The sequence below is a fragment of the Herpailurus yagouaroundi genome, unplaced genomic scaffold, assembly GCF_014898765.1.
Source record: "Herpailurus yagouaroundi ecotype Mexico unplaced genomic scaffold, PumYag 355, whole genome shotgun sequence".
Classification (NCBI taxonomy): Eukaryota; Metazoa; Chordata; class Mammalia; order Carnivora; family Felidae; genus Herpailurus; species Herpailurus yagouaroundi.
In genome coordinates, this window is record NW_024412572.1 from 6,654,984 (window position 1) to 6,681,755 (window position 26,772).

General features: G+C 39.7%; 2 protein-coding genes across 28 annotated transcripts in view; one reads left to right on the forward strand and one right to left on the reverse strand.

The window, feature by feature from the left end:
* Positions 1–20,125, forward strand: part of WNK1 (WNK lysine deficient protein kinase 1) — a 162,866-nt gene extending 142,741 nt beyond the window's left edge. For 11 of the 25 annotated variants that reach the window (XM_040462837.1, XM_040462843.1, XM_040462849.1 and 8 more), the window contains 11 exons: positions 1,780–1,863; positions 2,518–2,578; positions 5,418–5,491; positions 7,057–7,712; positions 8,373–8,575; positions 10,035–10,229; positions 11,154–11,246; positions 13,486–13,527; positions 15,458–15,484; positions 16,435–16,622; positions 17,129–20,125. In XM_040462837.1, coding sequence (XP_040318771.1) covers positions 1,780–1,863; positions 2,518–2,578; positions 5,418–5,491; positions 7,057–7,712; positions 8,373–8,575; positions 10,035–10,229; positions 11,154–11,246; positions 13,486–13,527; positions 15,458–15,484; positions 16,435–16,622; positions 17,129–17,446 — 1,941 coding nt within the window. In that variant the 3' untranslated portion in view covers positions 17,447–20,125. The remainder of the gene's footprint in view (positions 1–1,779; positions 1,864–2,517; positions 2,579–5,417; positions 5,492–7,056; positions 7,713–8,372; positions 8,576–10,034; positions 10,230–11,153; positions 11,247–13,485; positions 13,528–15,457; positions 15,485–16,434; positions 16,623–17,128) is intronic. The other 14 variants (XM_040462846.1, XM_040462860.1, XM_040462853.1 and 11 more) reach the window with 6 other exon arrangements.
* Positions 20,126–20,664: 539 nt separating this feature from the next.
* RAD52 (RAD52 DNA repair protein) overlaps positions 20,665–26,772 on the reverse strand; it is a 33,999-nt gene continuing 27,891 nt past the window's right edge. For all 3 annotated transcript variants that reach the window (XM_040462864.1, XM_040462863.1, XM_040462862.1), the window contains 5 exons: positions 23,827–24,023; positions 23,544–23,683; positions 22,824–22,904; positions 22,008–22,223; positions 20,665–21,389 (listed from right to left, as the gene is read on the reverse strand). In XM_040462864.1, the coding sequence (XP_040318798.1) occupies positions 21,328–21,389; positions 22,008–22,223; positions 22,824–22,904; positions 23,544–23,683; positions 23,827–24,023 (696 nt within the window). In that variant the 3' untranslated portion in view covers positions 20,665–21,327. The remainder of the gene's footprint in view (positions 21,390–22,007; positions 22,224–22,823; positions 22,905–23,543; positions 23,684–23,826; positions 24,024–26,772) is intronic.

Genomic DNA, 26,772 nt, shown 5'->3' on the forward strand with positions numbered 1-26,772 from the left:
TTTCTCTAATGTTTGACATTTCTTTCAGTGACCAACAAATAAAGTAATTGGCTTAAATATAGATGGATATAAGGGTCATGTTTCATGAAAAATATGTCTTTTATCTTTCAATACAAAACCTACACAGTTTAGTTAGCATGAGATTACTCATACAGGAACTGAGAGCAGTGACATGAATGTGAGATTCCTGTTTCACACTCAGATCTGCTCATTGGGTCTACCCAATGGTGATCAGAATTGCCTGCAATATTTAAATTATCATTTCCCTTTTCTACCCTACCCCACCACCCCACACATTTAGTTGAAGTCCCGTAAGGAAAGTAGTTATTATGAAGCCATTATAACCATGAAAAAGCTTCTGCCATGAGCAAAGTAGTAAACATTGAAACTAAAACAGGAATTTATTTTAGAATTATATAGAAGAAAAACATAAATTGCTAACACAAGAAGTCTGAATTTATCACTTCTACAGCTGTACAGTAGAATATAAAGAACTTGCCATGATAGAGTAGTAACTCCAAAGAGAACTCACTCCATCAGTCACCACATTTTGGAAAAAATACATTGTGAAAGTCTGTAAGTTAGGGGTTTTACACCTGTTTTCTCATTAAAAACATGTATTCAGACACGTATTCAGGCTCAAATGTGATGAGAAACAGCAAATAAGATGTGAGGAGGTGAGGTTTAGTGGATAATGCCTATATAGAGAGGGAGAAGGATAAATGAAGGCTGTAGAAGAATAAGTGATAGAAGCCAAAATAGATGTGGGATTATGGCCTGTATCAAAAGTAAAAAGTTACGGGCCTTGTGATGAATGGTGGTAAGACCTGGTTAACAGGTTGGAATGCCCAGACCTCCAGTTCCTTTTTGCTGCCATTTATAGGGTATAAGAAGTATAGATTAAGACCTAAAGAAAAGAATAATATCCTTGATAGTGATCAAATACATTAATGCCATCTTTTATTCATAAGGACAAGTTCTCAGAAAGATGAACCAAACTGAAAAAGAAAAAAATTAATCTACCAAAATATCTTGATACATTTTTCAGAATATATATATTTTAAGTTTATTTACTAGCAGGGTGAGAGGCAGAGAGAGAAAGGAAGAGAGAGAATCCCAAGCAGGTTCTGTGCTATCAGTGCAGAGCATAATGTGGGGCTCAGTCTCATGACCCATCAGATCATGACCTTAGCTGTAATCAAGAGTCAGATACTTAACCAACTGAGTCCCCCAGGCACCCCCTGAATATATTTTTAAAGAGAGGACAGGTAGAAACTTTTGTATCACTTTAAGGAACATCAAACATAGACTTCAAAACTGTAAAAACATAAATATGACTGAATTTCTCTAAGGCTTGGGAAATTACATATCAGTCAAGCAATATAAGTTAATTTTTTTTAATTTTTTTTTTCAACGTTTATTTATTTTTTGGGACAGAGAGAGACAGAGCATGAACGGGGGAGGGGCAGAGAGAGAGGGAGACACAGAATCGGAAACAGGCTCCAGGCTCTGAGCCATCAGCCCAGAGCCCGACGCGGGGCTCGAACTCAGGGACCGCGAGATCGTGACCTGGCTGAAGTCGGACGCTTAACCGACTGCGCCACCCAGGCGCCCCGATATAAGTTAATATTTAATATATTGAGTTTTATATTCAGTGACTAGACAGATGTTACATTGTGTCAATCTAAAGCATCAAAGAGTATTCCTTATTTAGATGAGCTATATGTAGTGCTTCTGAATATGCCAAAGACCTCTACTTATTGTAGTTGTTTTGTTCAGTCCCAGCAACCTCTGGAAGATCTTGATGCTCAATTGAGAAGAACACTTAGTCCAGAGACTGTTGTGGGGACATCTACAGTTGGGGTAAGTTTTGAAAATTTTGCCAAAATCTTTCCATAATCCTAATATATCACATTCCTAAAACATACTCTAACCTATTAATACCTTTAACACCTACAGAGTTAAAAGCATTAATTCAGAGTCTTTGCTTATTCCAGCAAACAGAAATAAAGCAGATTAAGATTAACACTGACCCAGTGGTATAACTGTGGAAAATATTTTATTGATTTGAAAGGTACTTTTCTTGTCTTGCCTCTGGTTAGAATTATACCATAGATGAATTCTATGAGTTTTGTATTTATGCTTTGGAGGAAGCTGTGCTTTAAAAGTTAACTTCTTCCTTTTAAGCTTGTGATACAATAATGTTCTGATTAAAACTATTTTTTCTATTATTATCCAAGTTATACTCTTAAGTATCCCATGAGAAAAACAAACAACAATATAGAAGCAACTCAGAATTTTTTCTTAAAATTTTTCTGTTTTTGTTTTTTTTTTTTACATCAGACTTACTTTTAGGCTTAAAAAAAAAAAAGAAAACTCTGTTGGACACAAGTGTTTCTTCACATATACTATATTTCTTTTGCCCTTTATAAAAACCAGAGGAAAGGCAGCATGGCAACAGTTTAAGAGTGACTGAAGCTAAAGATTTTGTGGTATCTGTGTGTATGTGTTTTGCAGCCTGTGTCCATGGTGGCTCCAGCCGCAGTTAGAGAAGCAGGAACACCGCCTCAGAAGGATGGTGAGAAGCATCCTTCTTCCTCTTATGCTATACCATTTCCAGTCCTCTTTATAATTGATTATAGAGTTTACTATCTCAAAGACATTCTTAAGAATGTAGGTGTATTTGAAACAGTTTTAAAGAACAATTTTACATATTTCATAACTTAGGAACTTTAATACTAATATTTGGAACATGTAATATTAGCATGCAAAAGGTAATGATAGTTTCTCGGAATAAGACCCTTTGTTATTAGCTAGGATAGACCCTTGCTAAGAGAGAGAAGGAAATTCAGGCCTATTTATAAAAGTTAATTTACCTTAATCTCTTGGCTTTTATGACACTAGATAGATAGAGGTAGAGATAAGCTTGAGTAGCATAGATGGTAGAAATACAAATATATATTGTAATCCGTTTAAATGTTATTTTTTTTTCCATTTCTGGAGTCTTTAGAATTGGCGTGTTTGTACACAGTCTCTTGGCAAAGCATATTTCCAGATTTTGTAACAACTTAAAATTGCCATAAGAATTTTTATGAGCATGCTCTTGGTCATGAGTTCATATCAGCTACTTCTTTTCTGAATTTTGTTGTAAATCTCTTTTCACTGCATCACCAGTCCCCCAACAAAGTAGGAAATTTAAAACTTCTATTTGCTGTCACCTTTTCTCTTAGAACCATTTATATTCAAAAGGGAAAATAATTAAACATGAGCTGTATTTATTCAGTGTGCTTTTGTGTAACAATATTGTTCCTTTTGTAGTTTATCCATTCTCCTCACTACCACCTACATATGTTTCCCTGTATAACTATTAATAAGATTACCTGAATACTCAAATCTTTTCTTTCTTCCTTAAATTCTGAATTTCACTTAAAACCTCTCTAAATTATCTTCAAGGCAATTATATTCTGAATCCACTCTCATTTTAAAAGAAGTGACTTGAAAATCAATGGAGGGGCACCTGGGTGGCTTAGTTGGTTAGTGTCTGATTTCGGCTCAGGTCATGATCTCACAGTTCATGAGTTCAAGCTCCGCATCGGGCTCTCTGCTTTCATTGAAAAGCCCATTTTGGATCCTCTTGTCTCTCTCTGTCTCTGTCCTTCCCCCGCTCATGTGCATGCCCTCCCCACCCACCAAAAAATAAATAAACATTAAAAAAAAAAATCATTGGAACAGACTAGAGAAGTTTAGAAATGGACAAACTATAAAGAAGAAATATGAAAAAGGTGGGCTTTTAAATCAGTGAGAAAATGCTAGGATATTTCAATAAATGCTTTGTGACAACTGGACAACCATCTGGAAGAAAGCTTAGATGCCAGCCTTGACCAACATAAATTCCAAATGGGTCAAAGATGAAAAATGATAATGTAAAATAGTGCTGTAACAAAACATACAAGAAATCTTTTTCTTTTCTTTTTTTTTTTTTTTTAACTGTCTGAAGTAGGATCAACAAACTTTCTGTAAAAGGCCAGAAAGTTGTATATTTCAGGCTTTGCTGGCCATATAGTCTCTGTCACAATTACTCGAATCTCCTATTGTAACCCAAAAACAGCATAGGCCATACGTGAATGAATGAGTTTGGCTCTGTAGTCTAATAAAATTTATTTACAGAAACAAGCTGTGGGCTGAATTTGGTCCATGATCATAGTTTGCTGATCCCTGATACAGAAGCAATAATAGATTCAAAACTTTCTGCATGGAAAAAAAAAGCCATGATGTCCAAAAATAAATGAAAAACTGGGCAGTGGTGGGTATTCATATCACAGAAAAGACTAGTAAGTGATAGCATTTCTGAACCTCTCATTGGTAAACTTAGAAGTTTAATAGCCACCAGTGACTTAACACAACCTCTTTAGAGATCAATTTAGTAATGTCTCTCCAAGTTTTAAATGGGTATGATTCAGCACATCCATTCTTAGGTATTCCACAGATTCATAAGAAAATACTTGGTAGAACACTTATTATAGCAAGAAGTTCTGAAAAACTTAAATGTCCATCCACAGAAGCCTGTTTAAAATATGGTACTTTGTATACATATAGCATACATACAGACAGACATAAAACACTGCAGCCATTAAAAAGAATGAGAAATCAATATGGAATGCTAAGATACATTGTAAAAATATCAAAATCAGTGTTGTATAAAATTGAGCTTACTAGTTGTATAAAATAAAGAAAATGCTTGTATATGTCTATATTATCTCTAGGAAAAAAACCTCAAGTGGTTGTCCTTAGAAAGGATGACCTAGGTGGCTTGAAAGTTGTTCAAAACTATTTATCAGTGATTCTGACACCTTGTACTTCCTGTTCTAAGATTTTTGCCTAAGTGTTGTATAAACCAAGTTGTCATAGATGATTTTCATTTTAAAAATGCGTCTTTGATATCCTAAGTAAAATCTCATAATTCTCTTCATTTACTTTTATCTTTGAGTTAAAGAATGAGTAATTGAATTCTTGCTACCCATTAACCTTAGTTTTTATAGTATCTCTTATGTTGTAGTTAAGCCTTGAAGCTGCTTTGCTTATATGTAACTTTTATTCCTCCAAACAATAACATATCATCTGTACATGTGTACAAGGAAAAGTAGAGGACTAATGATAAATTTTCAGACTTTGACAGTATTTCACAAACAGTATCTTTCAGACTAAAGGTATCTAGTAAGGAGAGTAAATAATAACTATTTTCCTTTTTGGACAAAGCCCAAGGAGAAAAGAAGGTAAGGAAATTTTCCTTGCCTCAGACCATTTTTCTCACCTCATAGGTACTTTTATTTTGCTGTATTTCTGACCAAAAGGAAAAGAAGCTAACTAAAACGAAATGCTAACTTAAGTTCTTTTTCTCCTCCATGTACTTGTTTCAGTTTCTCAAATCACAGAAGGTCCTGTCCTAGGAACTAGTTCAGGAACTGGTGTTTTTAAGATGGGACGATTCCAGGTAAGACCATTACTTTCCCTTGCCTTGATATCCTCTTTGGGGTGAATAGGTATATAATAAAATTATTACTTACCTTTGGGACACAATTGCCAATTTGATGATATATATCTTTTTTATAGTTCTTTATCATTTTACCCTCTTAAAAAGAATACATGTTTAAAAAAAAAAAAACCTTCTGGGGCACCTGGCTGGCTCAGCCAGAAGAGCATGTGACTCTTGATCTCGGGGTCATGAATGTGAGCCCCACATTGGATGTAGAGATTGCTAGAAATAAATATGTAAACTTTAAAAAATAATAATAATACATGCCAATTAAAGGAATGCAGAATACTTAGTACAGTAGAGAAACAGTATACTGTCTACCCCATCTTCCTACCTACCTCCTCCACCCAGGATTACTTTTTAGGGTGTGTTTCCCCTCATTCCTTTTTCTATGTACATGTGTGTACAATTGACCCTGCTTTTCTGAATGAGATTTTATAGCTTTTTTCCCAATCTAGTAGTTGGTTCACCTAACCCATTCTCCTATTATTAGTCATTAGGTTGTTTCAAATTTTTCTATCGTAATAAGTAATGTAACAGGAAACATTTTCTATGTTTAGGACAATTTTTTAGGATTAATTTCTGAAATGAAAATACTGAGTCAACATCAGGTGATACATTGTTTTCTTTTCCTAGGTGGTCCAACTAGTGATTTATTTATTTTTTTATTTTTTACTACTTTCACAACTGCTTTCCAGTTATTCTCATGGTAGCACTGGGAGTTGGGGATAGCAGTTGATATTTTTCTCATTTGTAAACTGAGGTTCTGAGAGTTTGTACTGGGCTGAGTTTATAATACATGGACAAATTAGAACAAGGATCTGGATCCTCCTTTTGGTCCCATTTAGTTATGTTGATTCTTGAAGCTTAGCTGGCATTTAACATTCATTGTCTTTAATCTTTGTAGTTTTCATATTCACAGGCAACCTTCAAGATTCCATTCCCTGTTATTTATATTTCCACAAAGACATAAATCTAAGTCTTGTATATAACATGAGATCTGGAGGTAAATTATTAACTTAGTAAGCTTAGCCAGCCACTGAGAATCTGTATCTAATCTGTACATCTCAGTACAGATCTCGTTCTCTATAATGGTATTCCATTTATTTTCACAGTGAAGGTGGAGGGGCTTATGTAAAGAGATACTGACTGGGAAATAAAGTGATTCAATTTTTTTTATTGAATTTTTTTATTATTTTAATTCAATTTTTTATCATTTTAAAAATTGAATATTGGGGATTTTGTTTTTGTTTTTTTTTTTTTAATTTTTTTTTTCAACGTTTATTTATTTTTGCGACAGAGAGAGACAGAGCATGAACGGGGGAGGGGCAGAGAGAGAGAGGGAGACACAGAATCGGAAACAGGCTCCAGGCTCTGAGCCATCAGCCCAGAGCCTGACGCGGGGCTCGAACTCACGGACCGCGAGATCGTGACCTGGCTGAAGTCGGACGCTTAACCGACTGCGCCACCCAGGCGCCCCGGGGATTTTGTTTTTTAATCTCACTTTTGTCTCTTTCCATCAGGTTTCAGTTGCAATGGATGATGTCCAAAAAGAGGGTAAAAATAAGTCAGAAGATGCAAAGTCTGTTCATTTTGAGTCTAGCACTTCAGAGTCCTCAGTACTATCAAGTAGTAGTCCAGAAAGTACCCTGGTGAAGACAGAGCCTAATGGGATCCGTAGCATCTCATCAGATATGCCAGATAGTGCCCACAAAACTCCTGCCTTGGGAGCAAAGTCAGAAACTGGGCAGCCTACAAAGGTAGGACGCTTCCAGGTGACAACTACAACGGACAAAGTAGGTCGTTTCTCTGTATCAAGAACTGAAGACAAGATTGCTGAGGCAAAGAAAGAGGGACCAATGGCATCTCCTCCTTTTATGGATTTGGAACAAGCTGTTCTCCCCGCTGTGATACCAAAGAAAGAAAAGCCTGAACTGTCAGAGCCTTCACATCTGAATGGGCCATCTTCTGACCTGGAGGCCGCCTTCCTAAGCAGGGATGTGGATGATGGTTCAGGTAGTCCACACTCCCCCCATCAGCTGAGCTCAAAGAGCCTCCCTATCCAGAATCTAAGTCAGAGCCTTAGTAATTCATTCAACTCCTCTTACATGAGTAGTGACAATGAGTCAGATATTGAAGATGAAGATTTAAAATTAGAGCTGCGAAGACTACGAGAAAAGTAAGTGTATTTTCTTCTGTAAAAGAATAATGGCAGAATCATAGTAAGATCTAGCTCCTGGTGCCTAGTATTCTTTTCACTGCAATATGCTTATATCTCATTTCTTTCAAACAGAGGGTGCTATGCAAAAGCTAGTTTCCTCAATGTAGTTCTCATTAGGTCTTGTATTTATAAGGACCCGTAGCATTTCTACTTCTAGAACTTCTTCAGCACCTTTGTATTATTACTATATTATTGTTTTTCTTAATAGCACTTTTTATCATTATTAACCTAATTTAATAGTCTACCAAATGAATCTAGTAATGGATGTAGATTATGTGGCAGGTTTTATAGATCATATTTGACACACTGGTCCAGAGTAGCAAATTCAGTACTCCTGTGTATGCCTCAAAAATCAGGAAATCTTTTCTCCTAACATATCATCAACTACTTGTTGGTTAGGAGCTTATTGGAATTTGGCTTGGGTAATGGAGGCCAAACAATATGAAGTAACAAACTAGAATCTCAAGGTAATAGAAGAAATTACGTTAAGTACACTGAGGGGGGAAAGATTCATGAGTAAGTAAATACTTGAATAGAGTTTAAAGAATATGTTGTTAAAAATCATTTGAATAAAAGTGATTATAATGTTTTTGATTCATGTTTGGTTATCTTTCACAGACATCTTAAAGAGATTCAAGACCTGCAGAGTCGCCAGAAGCATGAAATTGAATCTTTATATACCAAACTGGGCAAGGTTCCCCCTGCTGTCATTATTCCCCCAGCTGCCCCTCTTGCAGGGAGAAGAAGGCGACCCACTAAAAGCAAAGGCAGCAAATCTAGTCGCAGCAGTTCCTTGGGGAATAAAAGCCCCCAGCTTTCAGGTAAAAAGCCATGGACCAGGTCAGCCTTGGCTGTCCCATCTTTTGTTTCTGTCTCCTGACTCTATATGTAACCTATTGAGCCATTTGTTGTTTTTGTTAAATTTCAGAGGAGTTTGACTTTCCTAATATTCTTGCTTCCTTGACCTTTCCACTCCTTATATTTATAGTACCTCTATTTGTTGAGTCTATGGAAGGGTGAGTACTATGGCTTATTCCATTGTAACCCATATTACTAACTACCTCCATTACCCAAGCCACTTACAGTTGTTCTTAAGGATAAAACACTTAGCATTGCCTGGTTACTCCTATAATTCACATTACACCAAACTCATAGGCAATTGGAAAAAAATACTTTTAGTAAAAGTTCAGGTAAAAGAAAAAACTTTTAGTAAAAGTTCAGGTAGGTTTTTCCTTTCAGTGAATGAATTATCCATAATTGCAGCTGGCATGAATGTAAATTTCATTTAGATGTTTGGATATGTCTTAGGTGGTAATTTTCCTGATTAAAGTTTTTATTTCATTTATGTATATTGAAATAAAGAACTTGCTCGTGGCTGTAATAAAAAATAATTCATAATCTCTTGTAATGAACTACAGTTTGTCTATTTTAATGGTGATAGAATTCTTACCCTTTGGTGAAATTATGAGAATGTTAACAGATAATTGGTTGTAAAGTGAAAGACAAATAAATTTATACCTCATAGTTGTTCTCCAGGTCTAATATAAATGTGTTGGAAAGCAGTTGCAAACTTCTTAGCAGCTTTCCATTCTCTGGAAGCTTTCAGAAACCCAAACCATTTCTCTAGTACATCAGAACCCATTCATTAGTAGAAATGTGATTATAAAGGATATCAGCTAATTTAGATCCTAATCCCAATTTTGACATACTTTTTGAGTGGCCTGCTAGTCTGCCAATTAGTAGGGAACAGAGAAATTGGTCAATTTCAAGACAGCTGACTAGGGAATAAAAGTCACCTGCCACAAATAATTTTAAATATGTATTACTCTGTAGTCATCTGCATTATTTTTGACACCACTTTTGTACTTGACCTGACACATACTTAGAAGGAAAACTAAGCAGAGACTGCCCACCAAACCTATTTGTATCCTGCACCAATTCAGTGTTACAGGTTTTTAAAAGCAATGATGGAATTGTAAAATGGAATTCTCCCATATCCACTGCGTGTTCTACTCAGCTGAGACTTGGGAACCATCTAGGTTAACTAAACTAAAAGTCTTTCGGAATAGTTACTCCAGCCCTATTGCCTATTGATTCTCATGTCATTTCTCACTTCCCCTCCCATTAGTGAGGCCTTTTGTTCTTTCATCACTTACAGCTTTTGACCTATTATTAGTCACTTAGTGGGACACATTGAAGAATAAGAATATAAGAATAGTGCCTGTTAAGTTTATTGGGAAAGCTGGACATGTTTCCTCATGCCACTTTATCTTTTGGCAGGTAACCTGTCTGGTCAGAGTGCCACTTCAGTTTTGCACCCCCAGCAGACCCTCCACCCTCCTGGCAACATCCCAGAGACTGGGCAGAATCAGTTGTTACAGCCCCTTAAGCCATCTCCCTCCAGTGACAACCTCTATTCAGCCTTCACCAGTGATGGTGCCATTTCAGTACCAAGCCTTTCTGCTCCAGGTCAAGGTAAGCAATCAAAGCAATCAACATGTTCTAAAAACATGAAAATGGAGATACTGCCATATCCGCGACAAAAGCCTGATGAGCATCCTATTAAGGTCAGTTGGAAGACCGGCTGACCAGAACACAGCCTGTGTATTAAAACACTTTCGGATCTTGAGCTGGAAAGGGAAGTTGAGTAATGATTATATTAGGTGAATTCATTGCTCCTATCAGATGAAATAGGTTTTTTCAAAGGATTACAGCAAAAGGTTGTATTGTGACTTACATGAGGACTTAACCAAATTAATGACTCATTTGGGATTTGCAACATAGGCTTTAATACTAGACTGAGATTTCCTGGACCAAAATTAAGGAGTTTTAGCAGTTTCTGAAAGCTAATGCATTTGCCTAGCCAGTGTAGACTTTTTTAACTTGTAAGTATGGGAGTAGCATTCTAAGATAAATAGCCCTACAATTCAATTTGTTACCTGTAATCTACTTCCTAAATAGAGTTTTATTTATTAATGATCATTTAAAACCTTCCTGTAGCAGAACGCTGCTAGTAACGATAGAACGAGAATTGGAAGAACTTAGGTGTCTGGGTGGAAAAGAATAAGAGAAGAGTTAGGTAACTTGCTTAGGTGCTTTTGCCACAATATCACAGATAGTAAAGGTAGATCATCATTGGACTAGGTAAATGTGCTTGCTTGCCGGGAGCACAAACCAGCTAGCATTATTATTCACACTGGGAAAAGCTTCAACATTTTGCAAAGTAAGGGAATTGAGACCTAATATTTCCTGTCCTACCTATCTGACCTTTCCCTAGAAGCTTGTTCTTCTGTGTGCCATCTTAGCGCATTTCACCACTCCAGCCTCAAGTTTCTAACATCTTGTAGTTGTGTTCTGTCTCTTCTCTCTCTGTTCTTCCCTGTTTTTCCCCTCTCACAGGCTGTGCGAAGTTTAACTGTGCATCTGAGCAGGTGACATTCAAACCTGGTGGCAGGAGGACCCGATTTCTGAGTACGCCCTGCTTGGCTCTTTGTGTGTAACACCTTTACTCCTTCCTCGTCCTTGTTTTTCTGCTGCTTGGATCTGATGTTTCATGCAGTCCATTTTCATTTGTCTCTTTGTATATCATCTACTCAGTGGCTTGGCTGAACTATTACCCTCAGAAGTTTGGGTCTCTATATTAATTATGATAAAAGATGTAGAAATAAGAACAGGTTTCTATAAACTTCAAAATAACTTTCTGGTAGAATTGCTTCTTTATAGATCCATGACAGAGTAGAAAAGGTGGTAATGCTGTATAGACTGCAGGGTCATTTGGGATAAAGACTGAAGTCCATAGTCCTACTCACTTCCACCCCTTGCTTTGGCATTAGAAGTGACAGAAAGCATCTTGACCACCAATGTACTTAGATCCTGGCAGCAAGGGAAAATTACACCCTATTTTTTTATTCTTTTTCCGAGTAGGTTGAAATCTTTTTTTTCTTCTCAATTAAGCCTGGCCATGTGTCCATTGAAATGATGCTAGAATCTCTTCATTGGATCCTTTCACCACCCTTAACCTTCTAACTCCCTAAAATTGATAGTTCAAAAAGGGTTTCAGTGTAGTTATTCTGATCAAGCATTTATTCTCAAGAACCAGAGCCCAGGGCCTGCCAGTGAAAATGGTCTCTTTAACATGATTGCTAGGATTTCTTAGCTTTCTTAAAAGCAAGGCACAATAGTAAATCACCCAATTTCCCAGCCCATCTTCCCCAAATATGAAATAAAGATGATGCCTCTCTCGTAGGGCTGTTGTACAAAAAAATAAGATCATGTGCACAAACACTGGTAGCTCTTGGGAAGCACACATCATTTTCTTCTAATTAGCCAGTGCCTACCTGAAACATAGTAGGTAGTCAATAAATGTATATTGGAATAAAAATTTTAAAAACAAAAATCAGGCTCAAGTAGAAAACCTTTGTTAGAGTTTGGTTAAAGATCTTCACTGCTGAGGCCTCAAACTTCTGATGTGGTTACTGAAGTGCTTTTTAAATGCATGTGCTAAGGACATCACTGTTTCTGAGGTTCAGAGGTCCTTGGGCCTCATGTATCACTATCCAGGACTATTGAACAAAGAAGGAGGTGGAAGACATTATCCAGTTTGGTAGTTTTCCAAAGCATGTGTGATGTTTGGTTAGACCAGGCTGGACCAAGCACGTTAGCACCTTGACACTTAAATAAGCATATGTCCAGCTGGCAAGATGAGATGACATTAATAGGAGGAGACAAGTGTTTCAAAGTAGGTTGCTGTATGCTATACAGCCTGAAACGTCGAAGAGGGAAGAAAGAGAACCAAGGCTTTTTTGTGAAGAACAATGTGAGTGATACATTTCAGATTAATTAATTAAATAAATTCTCACCACACTCTTAAAGGTAGGTGGTAGCACACTATTGTTCAGATGAAAGTGGTTAGAAATATTAAATCTTACCACTTCCTTTTGGGTCTAGAACGAGAGGCCCTACATCTGTTGAAGGCACACAAGTATACATCATGTAAGCCTTGGTAAACAAATTACGAAAGGCAGATTTAAAGCAAATAGGGAAAGGAAAACAGGCATTTATTTACCAGGTGTGGGGTCTTTTTAGTTTGGGATGCGTTATTCTGTGCTCTCAAAATAGATTATGGTTTGGAAGCACGGCTTGGCTTAACGCTTTATTTATGTTCAAAAGTTGCTTGTTTTCCACATACTTTTAAAAATTTTTCTGGAGGGGACGGGGTTAGTATGTATGTCTAGGATTTGGAAATATGTTAGCTGATTTAAAAGGATTCAAAACTGTAACAATGGTACTGTCAAGTCTACTGTGGTAGAATTGTTTAATGCATTTTATCGAGTGCTTTTTAACAACCCAGCAGGAGAAACAGAAAGTGGGACGGGGTCAGTGGAAAGACTGCTTGGGTATTTGAAATTCAAGCAGTAAGACCTGAGAGACTGGAGTTCTTCCCCCAGCTTCCCCCAGAACCGTAGTGCAGAGCATTACTTTTAGATACAAAGACTGGTGGAAGCTCAGCCGTCAGCCAGGTGCCACTGGCCATCAGATAACCACGTGAAGGCTGACAGCTAGCAAGCTGCGTCCCATAGAACTGTACCCATAGCAGGGACTCCCAGGTCCCACCAACCTGTCTCTCTTTCTGCTTTCTCTTGCTGGCACTTTGTGTGCTGTTTGGAGATTCTAAATATTTTACACTGATGTTTCTTTGTCTTTAACACGTTGCTCTCTCTTTGTGCTTCAGGGAAGATGGTGAAAAAAGTCTGTCCTTGCAACCAGCTCTGTAGTAATTATCTTTTCTTTCTGTTATTTTTGGTCCTTGATTGCAAAGCCTGTTATCCATGAATTCTTGGAACCCTGAAGCTTCACAACACCCTCATTTCCCAACTTCCATCTGTCTAGTTCTGCACCCTGTTCTAATATATTTTTTAACATGCTTAATTGCTGACCTCTGGCTATCCTTACAGATTAAGAAATCACCTCCTAGTCAATGCTCTCACATGATGACCCTCTGTGATCCTGGCTTTGTGACAATTATGGATTGATGATGCCCATGATAGAGAGAGAGAGAGATCAGGGATACCTGGCTCTTTGGGGAGAGCCCTTTAGTTAGCAGATATGTGCCAGCCGCTGTTCTCCCACTGGAAAATCAGCACTGGTCAAAACATAGAAAAGTCCGCATCCTCATATCACAGCAGGAGGCGTCTGCTAGATTGGGGAGGAGAAAAGCACTACTTCGTAGAGTCTGGCTTCTTAGGCTGATGGCTTCTCATTAACGTGCATGCAATTCAACTACCCAATCGGCCACCTAGACAGTCAGAAAACTCTGTATTTGGGGTACTGGGCAATAAGCTGTGACTCATAGTAGGTTATCGTTCATGGGATCTGGTGGTGGGACACGGGGGAAATGTATTATGGCAGGAGAAAAAAATGGATTTGGGGTGGTAAAATATATACTACTTCCTAGAGCTTTGCAGCAATACTGAGAAAGGTCTAGAGGCTACTCAGTGTACTCTCTGGAAGGCAAGCAGCATCCTCAAAAATATGTGTATTATAAGTGTTTTTAAACCATTTCCTACTAAAGTGGACTAAATGCACTATCCATGCTTCTAGCTTTTGTAGTCAACTTTTCCCAGGCATTAATTTCTGGTCAGAGAAGGATGTTTGTTTCCTTCTTTAATGGGAAAGCCTGTTTTCAGAAGCCAGAATAAGGTTAACTGTATGGCCAACCTCCTCATAGTATAAACCCCGCCTTCGTAATCCAGTACTGTGTAAGACAGATGAAAATGAAGAATGAAATTTGGTTGTAAAGGAGCCTCACAGCATCAGAGACGACTAGCATGAGACTAGAGAGGTGTGACCCCGGCATGAGCTCTTTGTGAATAAGCTGTGTTCACCTCTACTGAGCTGCTCATATTTGGCTTGTGACAGTTCTTCTCACTTGTGATTGTTTCTGGTTTTCATTTTGATTGTCTCACTCATCAGCAAGCTCACCAAGCAGTTATTGTTCAAACAGGAAAATGGCCCTCATGCATGTGATACGCTTGCTTTCTGGATTCTATTACTGTCACGACTGCCACCCTCATTGCTTGTGCTTCCCACTCTGTGCTTCCCCACCACGGTCTCTCTTGCTTTTCAAGGAAAGCTGTTTGTTTCCTGTGCTTTTATCCTTTTCCACTTGGGTTTCCTGTCCCACAGGAGAACTTACTCTGCCCTTTACGCTGTATGTGCAGTAGCTATCCCCTTGTGGCTCCAGTGGGCCCTCAGAAGTGAGCTAATACACACACTGCAGTAATCCATGTCTTGCCTTGGTGGTAAGAAGCATGTGACCTTCCTCACTCTGCAGCTTCACCTCAGAATTAGCTGTTCCTCTAATACAGACGTGCTTGTGTGTGCCATTCCCAGGGCAGTGGGGTATAAACTTGAGACCAGCAGTGGATTATAAAGGGCTTTTAAATGGCAGAGTTGCTTCGGGCATGCTGCTGTGCTCTGGTGCTGCTTCGACCTGGAAAGCAGGAAAATGTATGCATTTATTTAGCCCCCAGCATTATTTGGATATCTTAAGGCCTAGTGGCTCACAACTTACCTTAGTAGCTTTTATTTATTCTGCAGCAAATGTGAATTCTGGTAAGAAAGTGGGGGGTGAGGGAAAAAAAACAAGATTATGACTTTTCTTTCCCTCTTCCCTAAAACTTGCCTCTTCGAATAATCTTCAGTGTGCCCTCCAGCAGAGCCGAAATCAGGCAGGACACAGACTCCTTCTTCCTTTCTCATCAAACCATAGAAATAGAATTCCTTCATCATAACCTGAAAGCTTCCTCCTTCCCTTTGCACTCCTTCCTCAGCTGAATGTTCCTGTTGCTTCCACATACAAGTGCTTGCTTGCTCTCTGGGAAAGGGGGGAACGGGTGAGAATCCACAAACCAATTGAACCAATTGAGACTGAGGTCATCTTCAGGAAAACCATGTGTTCCTGGAGTTGAAAGATTCAGGCACACCACAGAGAACCTTCTTCATGACTAATCTTGGTTCTTAACTCATAGGCAACTGGGAGAGGTTGAAGCCTTCATTCCTCCCGAGTTTGTTTACAAATTTGTGTGTACGGGTCCAGGTGAAAAAGGTTTTTTGAACCGAGCATGCTGTTTCTTTTATCACCTCTTTCTGTTAAAGAATGGCTAAAGACTGTGGCACAGTATCCACGTGGTGTGGGAAGCCCATCTTTTCCTGGGCCAAGCATCTACCTTTGCTTTCCTTTAACTCCTACTTTAACCCTGCCTCAGTGCTCGAGAAATCCTCTTTTGCCCTGCATTCTGCAGCATTCTAGAGCCTCACTGACCATACCACACCTCCCTCATCAGCGTGATGATGGGAATAGAGTACTGAAACTTACTTTCTGTACTCTAGATGCCATGGGAATGGGCAGAAAGGGGTCCCTCCCCTTTGTGCCTACCACCATCTTGAGTTTTTTAGCCTCATCTGCAACTCCTGAAGAGAACCTGTTTTCATTACCCTCTTATGCCAAAACATTGGCTAAACAAGACCTTGGAACCTTCCCGTCTTGCATGGCTTCCCAACTCATCCTCTCCCCATTCAGTGGCTTGCCATTCATCATCCTGTGAAGTTTTCCCTCTTCCTGAAGCCAAAACCCAACCTCCTTTTAATGCTTGTATTCTGTTGCTTCTTTTAATCCTAGGGACCAGCAGCACAAATACTGTCGGGGGAACAGTGAACAGCCAAGCCGCCCAAGCTCAGCCTCCTGCCATGACGTCCAGCAGGAAGGGCACATTCACAGATGATCTGCACAAGTTGGTAGACAATTGGGCCCGAGATGCCATGAATCTTTCAGGCAGGAGAGGAAGCAAAGGACACATGAATTATGAGGCAAGTCTTCTTCCCTCCTTGCCATTTTCCTAATCTGTCAAGAGTATCACTTAGCACACATCTGAATTCAGAGAGGATATCAAGTACCCAGGCTAGTGCTTAACATTTCATGCCACAGCCTTCTGTAGTAGCTCATGACTTTTAACCCCTTTAGAAACAAACAAAAATCACCCGGTTGCCCTTTTATTTTTCTTCCCTGAATTTCTAGCTCCCTGTTTGTCAACTAAAGTTTTTTCTCCCCCTTTCTTTCGAAGCCTTGAACTACATACACATATGTACACAAGCACATGACTCTGCCCACTTCCACTCAGAATAGTTATTCTAACCTAACATGTTAAGTATAAAAAGCCGATAATTATTATGGAAGGTTTGGTGCGAGTTTTGGTTTCGCTATACCCTGTAAGATTAGACCAGCCCCAGTCCTAGAATTTTATTTCAGTACTACCCATTTCACACCCATGGGTTACACCCACACTGGACTTTACATGTAGTTGTTTTGTTTTCAGGGCCCTGGAATGGCAAGGAAGTTCTCCGCACCTGGTCAGCTGTGCATCTCCATGACCTCAAACCTGGGTGGTTCTGCCCCCATCTCTGCTGCATCAGCTACCTCTCTAGGTCACTTCACCAAGTCCATGTGCCCCCCACAGCAGTACGGTTTTCCAGCTCCCCCCTTTGGCACTCAGTGGAGTGGGACAGGTGGCCCAACACCACAGCCACTTGGCCAGTTCCAACCTGTGGGAACTGCCTCCTTACAGAATTTCAACATCAGCAATTTGCAGAAATCCATCAGCAACCCCCCAGGTTCCAACTTGCGGACCACTTAGACCTAGAGACATTAACCGAGTAGATTTGGGGGCAGGAGATGGAATGCTGAGGGGTGGGCGGGAGGGGGGAATGGGAAAGTAGCCTATATACTAACTACTAGTGCTGCATTTAACTGGTTATTTCTTGCCAGAAAGGAATGTTTTTAATACCGCTTAGAGCCCTCAGAATTGAGAATCTCCCTCCCCCTTCACCATTTATTGGAGTGGAACAAGAGGGAAAGAGCAGCTTTCTTGTGATGGGGCGGTTTCAAACTATGCTTTCCTGTTCTCTACACCCAATAGCAAGGGCTAGGAAAGAGAATCATTTATCAGAAAGCCACAAGAGAGCTCAGTCAGTGGAAAAACCAAACCCCATCTGGATTTTCAAATGGGTGGAGCTCTTAATGTTGGTACCCACCCCAAATCCCTTATTCCCTCAAGAATCCAAACCACAACACAAAAAAACAAACAAAAAACCTATTGGGCTCTCTCCTACCCTGTTCCCCCCTCCCTTTTTTTTTTCTTTCTTTGTTTCTTCTTTTGTTTGTTTCTTTCTTTTTGCTCTTTAGAACCCAGTGAAAAACACCAGGGGACTGAGGTTTCAACCCTTTCTTATGATAGGTCATTAGTGCTTTTAAGCAAATGATATTAGCAGCTTTGACTGCAGCATTAGCAATTAGGAAAAAAAATTAAGTTCCCTGCGGACATGTAACTTTGCCATCAGTTTTGATGTGGAAACACTGTGATATATAAATGTTGTTGGACAACAGTAGTTTTAAGAGTAAAATACGAAAGGTTTAAAAAGTTGAAAAAAAGCAAGCTCTGTCCTTTACTTATTGAGACACTTTAGCTTTTTCCTTTGTATTTCCATTGTAGTAGATAAATAAATGTGAATGTAAGATTGTATAAATTACTGTACTTGAATACTTCTGTTCTCCCAGTATTGCTTGCTGGATATTTTAGTGCCTTGGACTTCTACTGCTTCTGCCATTAGCACCAACTTCTCATCAGACCCCAAATCAGCAGAGGGCGTATGGAAGGATAATAGGTCCATGTGACCCCAGCAGAGGATTATGCCAAAGGGAAACTGAAAGAGTATTTTTTTTTTCTTTTAAGTCATTCAATTTTGTCTAGAGCAGGTGTAAGATGAGCAGGGTGAGAAGTTAAGTTGACATCAGTGGTTGAAAGCAGAAAGTTCTGTTTCAGGAACAGTGAGGAGGGGTTTCGTAACAAAATTGGACAATTTAAAAGATTAAGGGTGGTGTGTGATAAATGAAGAAAAAGGAAGACTAAGAATGGGAGAACAAACTCGTTATGAAGATATGTGATGCCTGGCCTGTGGGTGCCATAAGCCTTACTTGAGCCAGGCTGGAACAGACAAGACCTAGTAGAAATGGCTGAATATAAAGGGAGTGGGGGCTAGTTTTTAAGTTGGGAAACTGATAGTGAAGAGTCACAGATGGAGAAAGTTGCTCTAAGAAAAACTGTATGGATTGCTTTCCTCTTGTTGCAAATGTCTCCTGCATTTCCCAGCTTGGGGTACTGTATTTTGTGGAAAGTGGACCCACATCTGAATTAAGCATTGTAAGAAAGAGTGCTTATTCCTACTCATTTCCTATGTGATGTCCAGATGGTTGCAGAATCCTAAGTCTGTTGTGCCACCTCTTTTTCTAGAATTGCAACTGATATTCTCACATTTTCATATAAACAAATACTCCCCTTAAGTAATAACTGCAACCAATCAGTATTATTTAGTGCTATGCCTAGTTGTAATGGGCAGTTCTGTTATTTTCAGAGCTTTCAGGAAATACTCCTAATTGGCTATGTTTAGATCTCTGTTATCTCTGAAGATGGGGAAAGAAGCTAGAACTCTTAATTTAGGGGGTGCTTCTTTTCACTTGAGTTGGGAAATTAACATAGTTCTGATCTCTGACCCACCTCAACTGGCACATCCCAGGAATCCCCACAATAGGAAGAGCCTGGTTGGCTGTCCTGTCCTGCCGTTCCTTCATGGGTCCTATATTAAGTTAGCCTAGGTCCCAAAGACGCAAATGAGAGCTGAAGGTTTAGGAAAGTAGAAATTAACAGGGGTTCCAAGCCCTACTTCAAAGCTGTTTACTTATTTATTCTCTGCTTAAGATCCTTGGGGAGATGGTAAGAGTAAGAATAGAACAAAGAAGGTGCTGAGTAAATGAGAAACGGACCACCTAAGATGAATGAAACTATACTTTCTACTGGAGGAACGAGGGAACCAAATGCAGCACATTATTTTTTGTTATTTTGGCTTAATTTTGAGATCTCTTCACTTACACACAAAAAGTAAGAACTGGTTTTATTTACTGTTGATTTTTCTTCCCTCCTGTGGATGAAATAACTGAAGCCTAGAGGAATGAACTAGCGCTACTGAACTGTTTAAATTATTTTTGTGTTAATAGTACACTTTGAGTATCTTTTTCCACATTACAAAAATCTTTCTGAATTATAAATGTTTTCCTTACATTATTTAACAATGTACACTGTTTAGAAAAACAAATAAACTAAATTCAAACCTTGGGGGTTTCTCAGCAGCCGTTAATTGTACATTTTGCACTAACTCTGGGTGTTGCGCTTCTTGTAAGATTGCGCTTTGTGCTTCAGTTTGTTACCTTTGTAGACTTATTTAATGAAACCATTCAAATAAACCAAACTTGCTTTTGTTGAGCTGTGGGCTTTCATTTCCAGCAAATTCCTTTTTCATGATCTCATTAGCTCACTTTTGAGTTGTGTACAATTTATATAACTAGATTCCTAACTCCAGGACCTCTTTAGCAGTCCTGAACTAAACTAAGATTATGCTTCAGAAAAAGGTTTTTTCTGACGAAAGTGGTAAGGGTGTCAAAATCAAAAGATGAACATATGACCAAATCCATGTAATGAGGTAGTAAGGTAAAAGGAAAATCGGGGTAAGCTACATCATCTTCCGAAGGAACAGAAACGGCTGCCTTCCTGTACTTCAGGAATTCCTTGCCTCGGGTTCATAGCTTCCCACAGATGGGTGTTTGATGCAAAAATTTATAAAAGCCACAGCGTGAAGATCAGATAAAAGGCACAGCCCAAGCTACTGTTTTACTTAAAAAGTAAACCTGCAAACTCATTGTTTGGGGGGAAGAATTATGAAACATCTGAAACTATACGAAAAAAACATTTTTTGAGCTACAAAGCCACCTTCACATGTGAAATGCAAAAATATAAACAGCTACTTACATTTTTTGTTAAAAAGAATTTATTTTGCTTTCTTAAAATGCCTTTTCATGGTCCTAGATCATTCCCTTGATAAGGAAAAAAACCACAGGACACTGACTTCATAAACCTATAAAGGAGAGATTATCATAGATGAAGATGGCAGGCTGGATTGATGCAAAGTAGCGAAACCCCACTCTAGTCTTTGTTCTTAGGATACACAGTGTGGTGTGGACAGCAGTAAATGTGGAGACCTAAAGTTCAAAGAAGACAGACATTAACAATAACTTGATATAGGTGGTGGCTAAAGTCCGTGCTTCATGGTATGGCTTCTATTGCTTGAAGGCAGGTAGCCACTGATGACTCCTGAAATGCCTATACTTACTAATGTAAGAGCTTAGGAATAAATAGAGAAGAGCCTCAAGAGCCAGAGAGAAGGTGTTCAGTCGTAGAGCCTCCCCCCTGCAGTGTGTGACAAGCTTTTTAAAAGGGCTTTCTGACTGCTCTGCTCTGTCTGCAGTAGGCTCCAACACTCAAATCCTCAGGTAAAGTTCAGAATGAAGCAAGGTAAATCCTTGGAAATAAAGCTCATTCCCTAGGAATGATGAACAATTTCATGACCAAAAAGTAGTTTTCGAAAGTCCCTTTTGTGACAAAGTCCAATGATGTGACCGGAGCCTCAGTTAAGATGGATCCAGTTTCCTTTTCTTCAAGTCTTGGTTCTTGTCATAGAAATCACAGTTTACTATGGAAGAAAAAAAATCATTTAAATATGACTGCCATGATTTTAAAATAAGAAACTGACAGCTAAAATTTGAAAGACCAGTGGGGCAGCTGGGTGGCTCAGTTGAGCATCCAGCTATGGCTCAGGTCATGATCTCATGCTTCGTGAGTTCGCGCTCACTGCTGTCAGTATAGAACCTGCTTCAAATCCTCTGCCTCACCGCCAACACCCCCCCTTGCTCCTCCCCCATTCATTTGTGCACGCGTGGTCTCTCTCAAAAATAAACATTAAACCTAAAAGATGAATAAAAATTGTTATGAGGGTAGATCTTTGTGTTATCTCTAGATCAAGTTGCAATACCAAACATGATGGGCCTACTTTAATAGATAAAGTTCTTCAGTCAGTCATGCTTAAGCTTCCTACTACTATCAAGGGTTATAAGGAGTTACACCTGAAGTCAGGGCCCCCAGAGAAAAAGTTCTGGCGTATAAGCCAGTTATCTTTCATTTTCTTACACTGATATTTCTCTGGCATAATATTATACAACTTCTTAAAATGGAATTCATCATTCTTTCTTTAAAATGCAAAGAATTAACCCAAGTTCTCCCTTCAATTTTTGTTGCTGAACACTCTCGCTACCTGTTATCTCTTGGTTACTGTTGTGAGTTTGGAGTTGCCTGGGTCCAGATTTTGCTTGTGGATCCTGGTGACAGAGGTCCTGTGGGGTCCTATTCCAGGTCACCACCTGGTGTTTCAGGACTGGTGTGGCAGGGGTCTGGAGTGGTTCTGGCCTAGACAAGGGCTTCACATCACTGTCCTCTGCATCTGGATCCATATCCCACATTCCAAGACTGTCTGCAAGGACAGAGATCGTGGGAAAACACAGCATCAACAAAGAAGAGTTCTCACAAAGCACTGGGAAAAACGTCATAAGAAATTCCATGTCGTGAGTGGACTATGACAGCTTTTGGAACTTCTCTCTCCCTGTCCACTAAAAGTATGCCAGAGTTTCTCTTAGGACCACAGAGGAGCTGAGTATGTGCTGTCAGAACGCCTGCAGTCCATTACGTGTCCTCTCTTTTTCTAAAACTTTGTGGGGCTATGAGATTAAAATGAGGATTTTTATGTCTCTCTTAAAATGTATTAGTGACTACCAAAAGTGCATTTCGTAGGTTTCATTTAATAAGCACCTATATTGGGGCACCTGGGTGGCTCAGTCGGTATGCATCAGACTTCGGCTCAGGTCGTGATCTCACGGTTCGTGGGTTCAAGCCCCGCACTGGGCTCTGTGCTGACAGCTCAGAGCCTGGAGCCTGCTTCAGATTCTATGTCTCCCTCTCTCTCTCTGCCCCTCCCTCGCTCACACTCGTCTCTCTCAAAAAAAAAAATAAACATTAAAAAATAATAATAAGTACGTATATTAATACTTAAGTCACTCCTTTAGCTCCTACTGACCTGTGAGGAAGTCTTTCTCCGTGTGTGGTTCAGAAACAGTTATGGGGGTGCTGTGCTTCACAGGAAGTGCTGGCGGTGCGGCTACAGTTCACAGGAGAGCGAGCAAGAGAGGACAAAATCAGAATCACTCAGTTGTTGGAGGGAGCACCTCAGAAGTGCAAAGCTGCCTAGAGTTACGCTGGTTCCTGGCACAGCCAATAGGAGATCCAAGATTCCTGGTCCCATTCCTACCTACATACAGATCTGCATGAGGCTAAAATCACGATTCTCTTTTCTTCTCACTAAATTGGGGAGAAAACAAGGTTCATTTCTCCTAAAGCAACTGTCCAGTTGGTCTGGGATAAGCCCTTTGTTTCTACTCTCTGGGAAAGACAATTCTCTTCAAACAATTTTGCCTCATGTTCACAGACAACTCAGAAAAGCTTTCTAATACGGAGATGGCCAAAGTAGCTGAAAGGGGGAAAAAAAAGTTATATACCCTAAAATTTCTAGTTCTAGATTATGTCAAGGCCCCTTTCCTTCCCTGAAGACAGATGAGGGCGTCTTTAGAAATGGGGAAATGCATGGCAGGATTTCATAGAGTCTTAATTGCTTAGACTCTATCCTGACCTGATGTCCTACTGAGTTCTGGTTTGGACGTAACCGTACATACTGGCAGAGGATCAGGCTAGTCCCTCGGGACACCTCCCCAGGGCCTCCGCTCCCATCCTCCTCACACACCCTGATTCTTCTTTTCCACTGATGGAGCAGATAGTTGCACTTGCTGTTTCTCCATTTGTTCCCGGAACTGCTGCTGCAACTGTTTTTGCCGGAGCTTCCGCTGGTACGTGGCATCGCTCTCCATGGCGGAGGCCAGGCTTCTGCATCAGAAGAGCAATAAGGCGGGGCTGAGTTAACGAAGTAAACTCCTGAGGGAGGACACAGACCAGTCTGCTAGCTCAGGAGGTGAAAATGGAGGTCACGAAGACTGAGAAGAGAAAGAGAGGGAACCGAGGCCTCATACCGGGAGCTGCCGGCCTTGTCTTCCTGTTTCACGAGGTGGGGATCATCTGAGCAGCTTGGTTTGCAAGGGGAGGTCACCTCCTGTGGTTTCGGGGGTCCCAGAGTCACGTTCTGCCGGCAGCTGCTGTATCTTGCTTGTTCCACAGAGGGTTCAAAATCTTGTCTCTTTGCTTTAGTTAAATCCACTTCAAGAGGCAACTAATAAGGGAAGAAAGGTAAATAACTTCTTCCAAGTGCACTTCCCCTTCCTTTCCCTGCCTTCAAGGTCTAGATTCCTGGAAAATGGTATTTGACCATCCACTATCCATCGTGCCCTCTAGATCCTGAGAAGCTGAGACAAAGGATCCATACTTCGATCTGTGCTTCAACTAACATTTTTAATTATATGGGAGAAGTAAAACAATTTCATTTTCTACTTTATACCTTTCTGTAGTAATCAAATTTTGGTAAAAAGGAATCTTACTTTGATTCAAGGCAAATGTTCTATATATCCTAATTTGAATCTTTCGTGGGCAGCTGGATCTGTCTGATGCTGTCAACTTTTTGTCTCTTTTTCGTGGGAATGATCACACATACTCCTTGTGGAGGCCTGTACTTTCTCTGGCCTTTCTTCCAGGACTTCCCCCAAAATACAACTCTCCTCAGTACAACACTCACAGGTTGCTACGGCACAACTAAGTGTCCTTCAAATGACAGGAGGAAGAAGACTTGGAAAGCACTGACGTCTCCCAATTTGGGGTAGTTCCTGCATCTCACCAAATGTGAGAACTAACTGTACTTCATGGCATTTGGCAATATGTTCTACTTCCAGGCCCTGAGCACTATAGAAACCCAGAGCTTTTCACTTGGGAGAACTGTCTCGATTCATATGGATGCTAATTTTAATAAAGATAATCTGAGGGGCACCTGGTGGCTCAGTCAGTTAAGCGAATGACTCTTGATTTCAGCTCAGGTCATGATCTCACGATCGTGAAATTGAGCCCTGCATTGGGCAATGTGCTGTGGAGCCTGCTTAGGATTCTCTCTCTCAAAAAAATAAAATTTGTAATTAATAACCTGAAAATAATTTCATTACATTATGAAATTTCTAATCTACATTGGAAAGTAAATGAGTAGGTTAAAAATAAATGAGCTTGGGGCACGTGGCTGCCTCAGTAGGTGGAGCATGCAACTCTGGATCTTGGGGTCATGAGTTCGAGCCCCACAATGGGTGTAGAGATTATGTAAAAATAAAAATTTTTAAATAAAATAATAAAATAAAATAGCGTATGCAACACAGATGAACACTGAGGACATTATGCTAAGTGAAATAGGCCAGTCACAAAAGAGCAAATATGGGGCGCCTGGGTGGCGCAGTCGGTTAAGCATCCGACTTCAGCCAGGTCACGATCTCGCGGTCCGCGAGTTCGAGCCCCGCGTCGGGCTCTGGGCTGATGGCTCGGAGCCTGGAGCCTGTTTCCGATTCTGTGTCTCCCTCTCTCTCTGCCCCTCCCCCGTTCATGCTCTGTCTCTCTCTGTCCCAAAAATAAATAAAAACGTTGAAAAAAAATATTTAAAAAAAAAAAAAAAGAGCAAATATGTATGATTCCATGTACAGGAGGTACATACTTAGAGTAGTCAAAAAAACGAGGCAGAAGGTAGAATGGCAGCTGCCAGGGGCTACAGGGAAAAGGAAGCAGGAAGCTACTGTTACACTTTCAGTTTGGTAAAAAGAGAGTTATAGAAATGGACAGTGGTGACAGCTGTACAACAGAAGGAAGGTTTATAACACCACTAACTACACTTAAAATGGTTAAGATGATAAGTTTTGTTATATATATTTTACTACAAAAAAAAAATGAACTTTGAAAAAAGTTTGAAAGACTCACAATGCTAAGTGCTGCCAGAGACCTGAAACAGCTGAAACTATAAACCACAGTGCAGGAGTGTACATTAATACAACCACAATGAACACTGGAAAGATCTAAAACGAAGCATATGCCTATTCTCTGACCCGACCCAATAATTCATTCCCAAGATAAATGGGTGTGTATGCACCAAAAGACATGCAAGAATGCTAACCGCAGCCCTATTCAAAACAACCAAAAACTACTCCAAAACTCCGTCTATTAGACAGAATGGGAAAATGAGCTGTGCTATATTCACACAATAGAAAAGTATACAGCAGTGAAAATGCTACATGTGACATGAGTGAATCTCACAAACATGTCAATTGAAAGCCAGACACAGAACAGTTCATACTGTTTGATTCCCCAAGGTGCAAAAAGGCCAACTAACCTATGTTGTTAAAAGAGGTTTTCCTTAGTAGTGATGAGGAGGGGAGAGCTTTGCAGTCACTGCAAGGAACACTATTGAGGCTTCTGAGACACTGATAATATTTTGATTTGATTTCAGATGGTTCTATGGCTATGCTCATCAAGCTGAACATTTATGATATGTGTACTTTTCTACATGTTTATATGTACATGTTAACACTTCAATGGATTTTTATAAAGCACAAACTATACAATTTCATTTATATAAAGTGCAAAAACAAAAAACCTACAAGACTGGGGCACCTGACTGGCTTAGTTGGTAGAGCATCCAATCCTTGATCTCAGGGTTGTGACTTTGAGCCCCACATTGGGTGTATATTACAGAAAGAGAGGAAGAAAAGAAAGAAAAGAAAAAGAAATGAAAGGGAAGGGAAGGAAATCTATGAGGCTAACAGAATAGAGAAGTCTGGACAGTAGTTACTTTTCAAAAGAGAAGTCAAGGTAGTGAATGGGAGTGGCAAATGGGGGCTTTGGGGTACTGGTAATGTTTTTTTATCTGGGAGATAAATAGCTGTGTTCACTACTAAATATTCATCAGGCTGTGCCATTATGAATTATACAGTTTTCTGTGTATAATTTGCACTTCATTTTAAAAATTCACTTAAAAACTGGGGCACCTGGGTGGCTCAGTC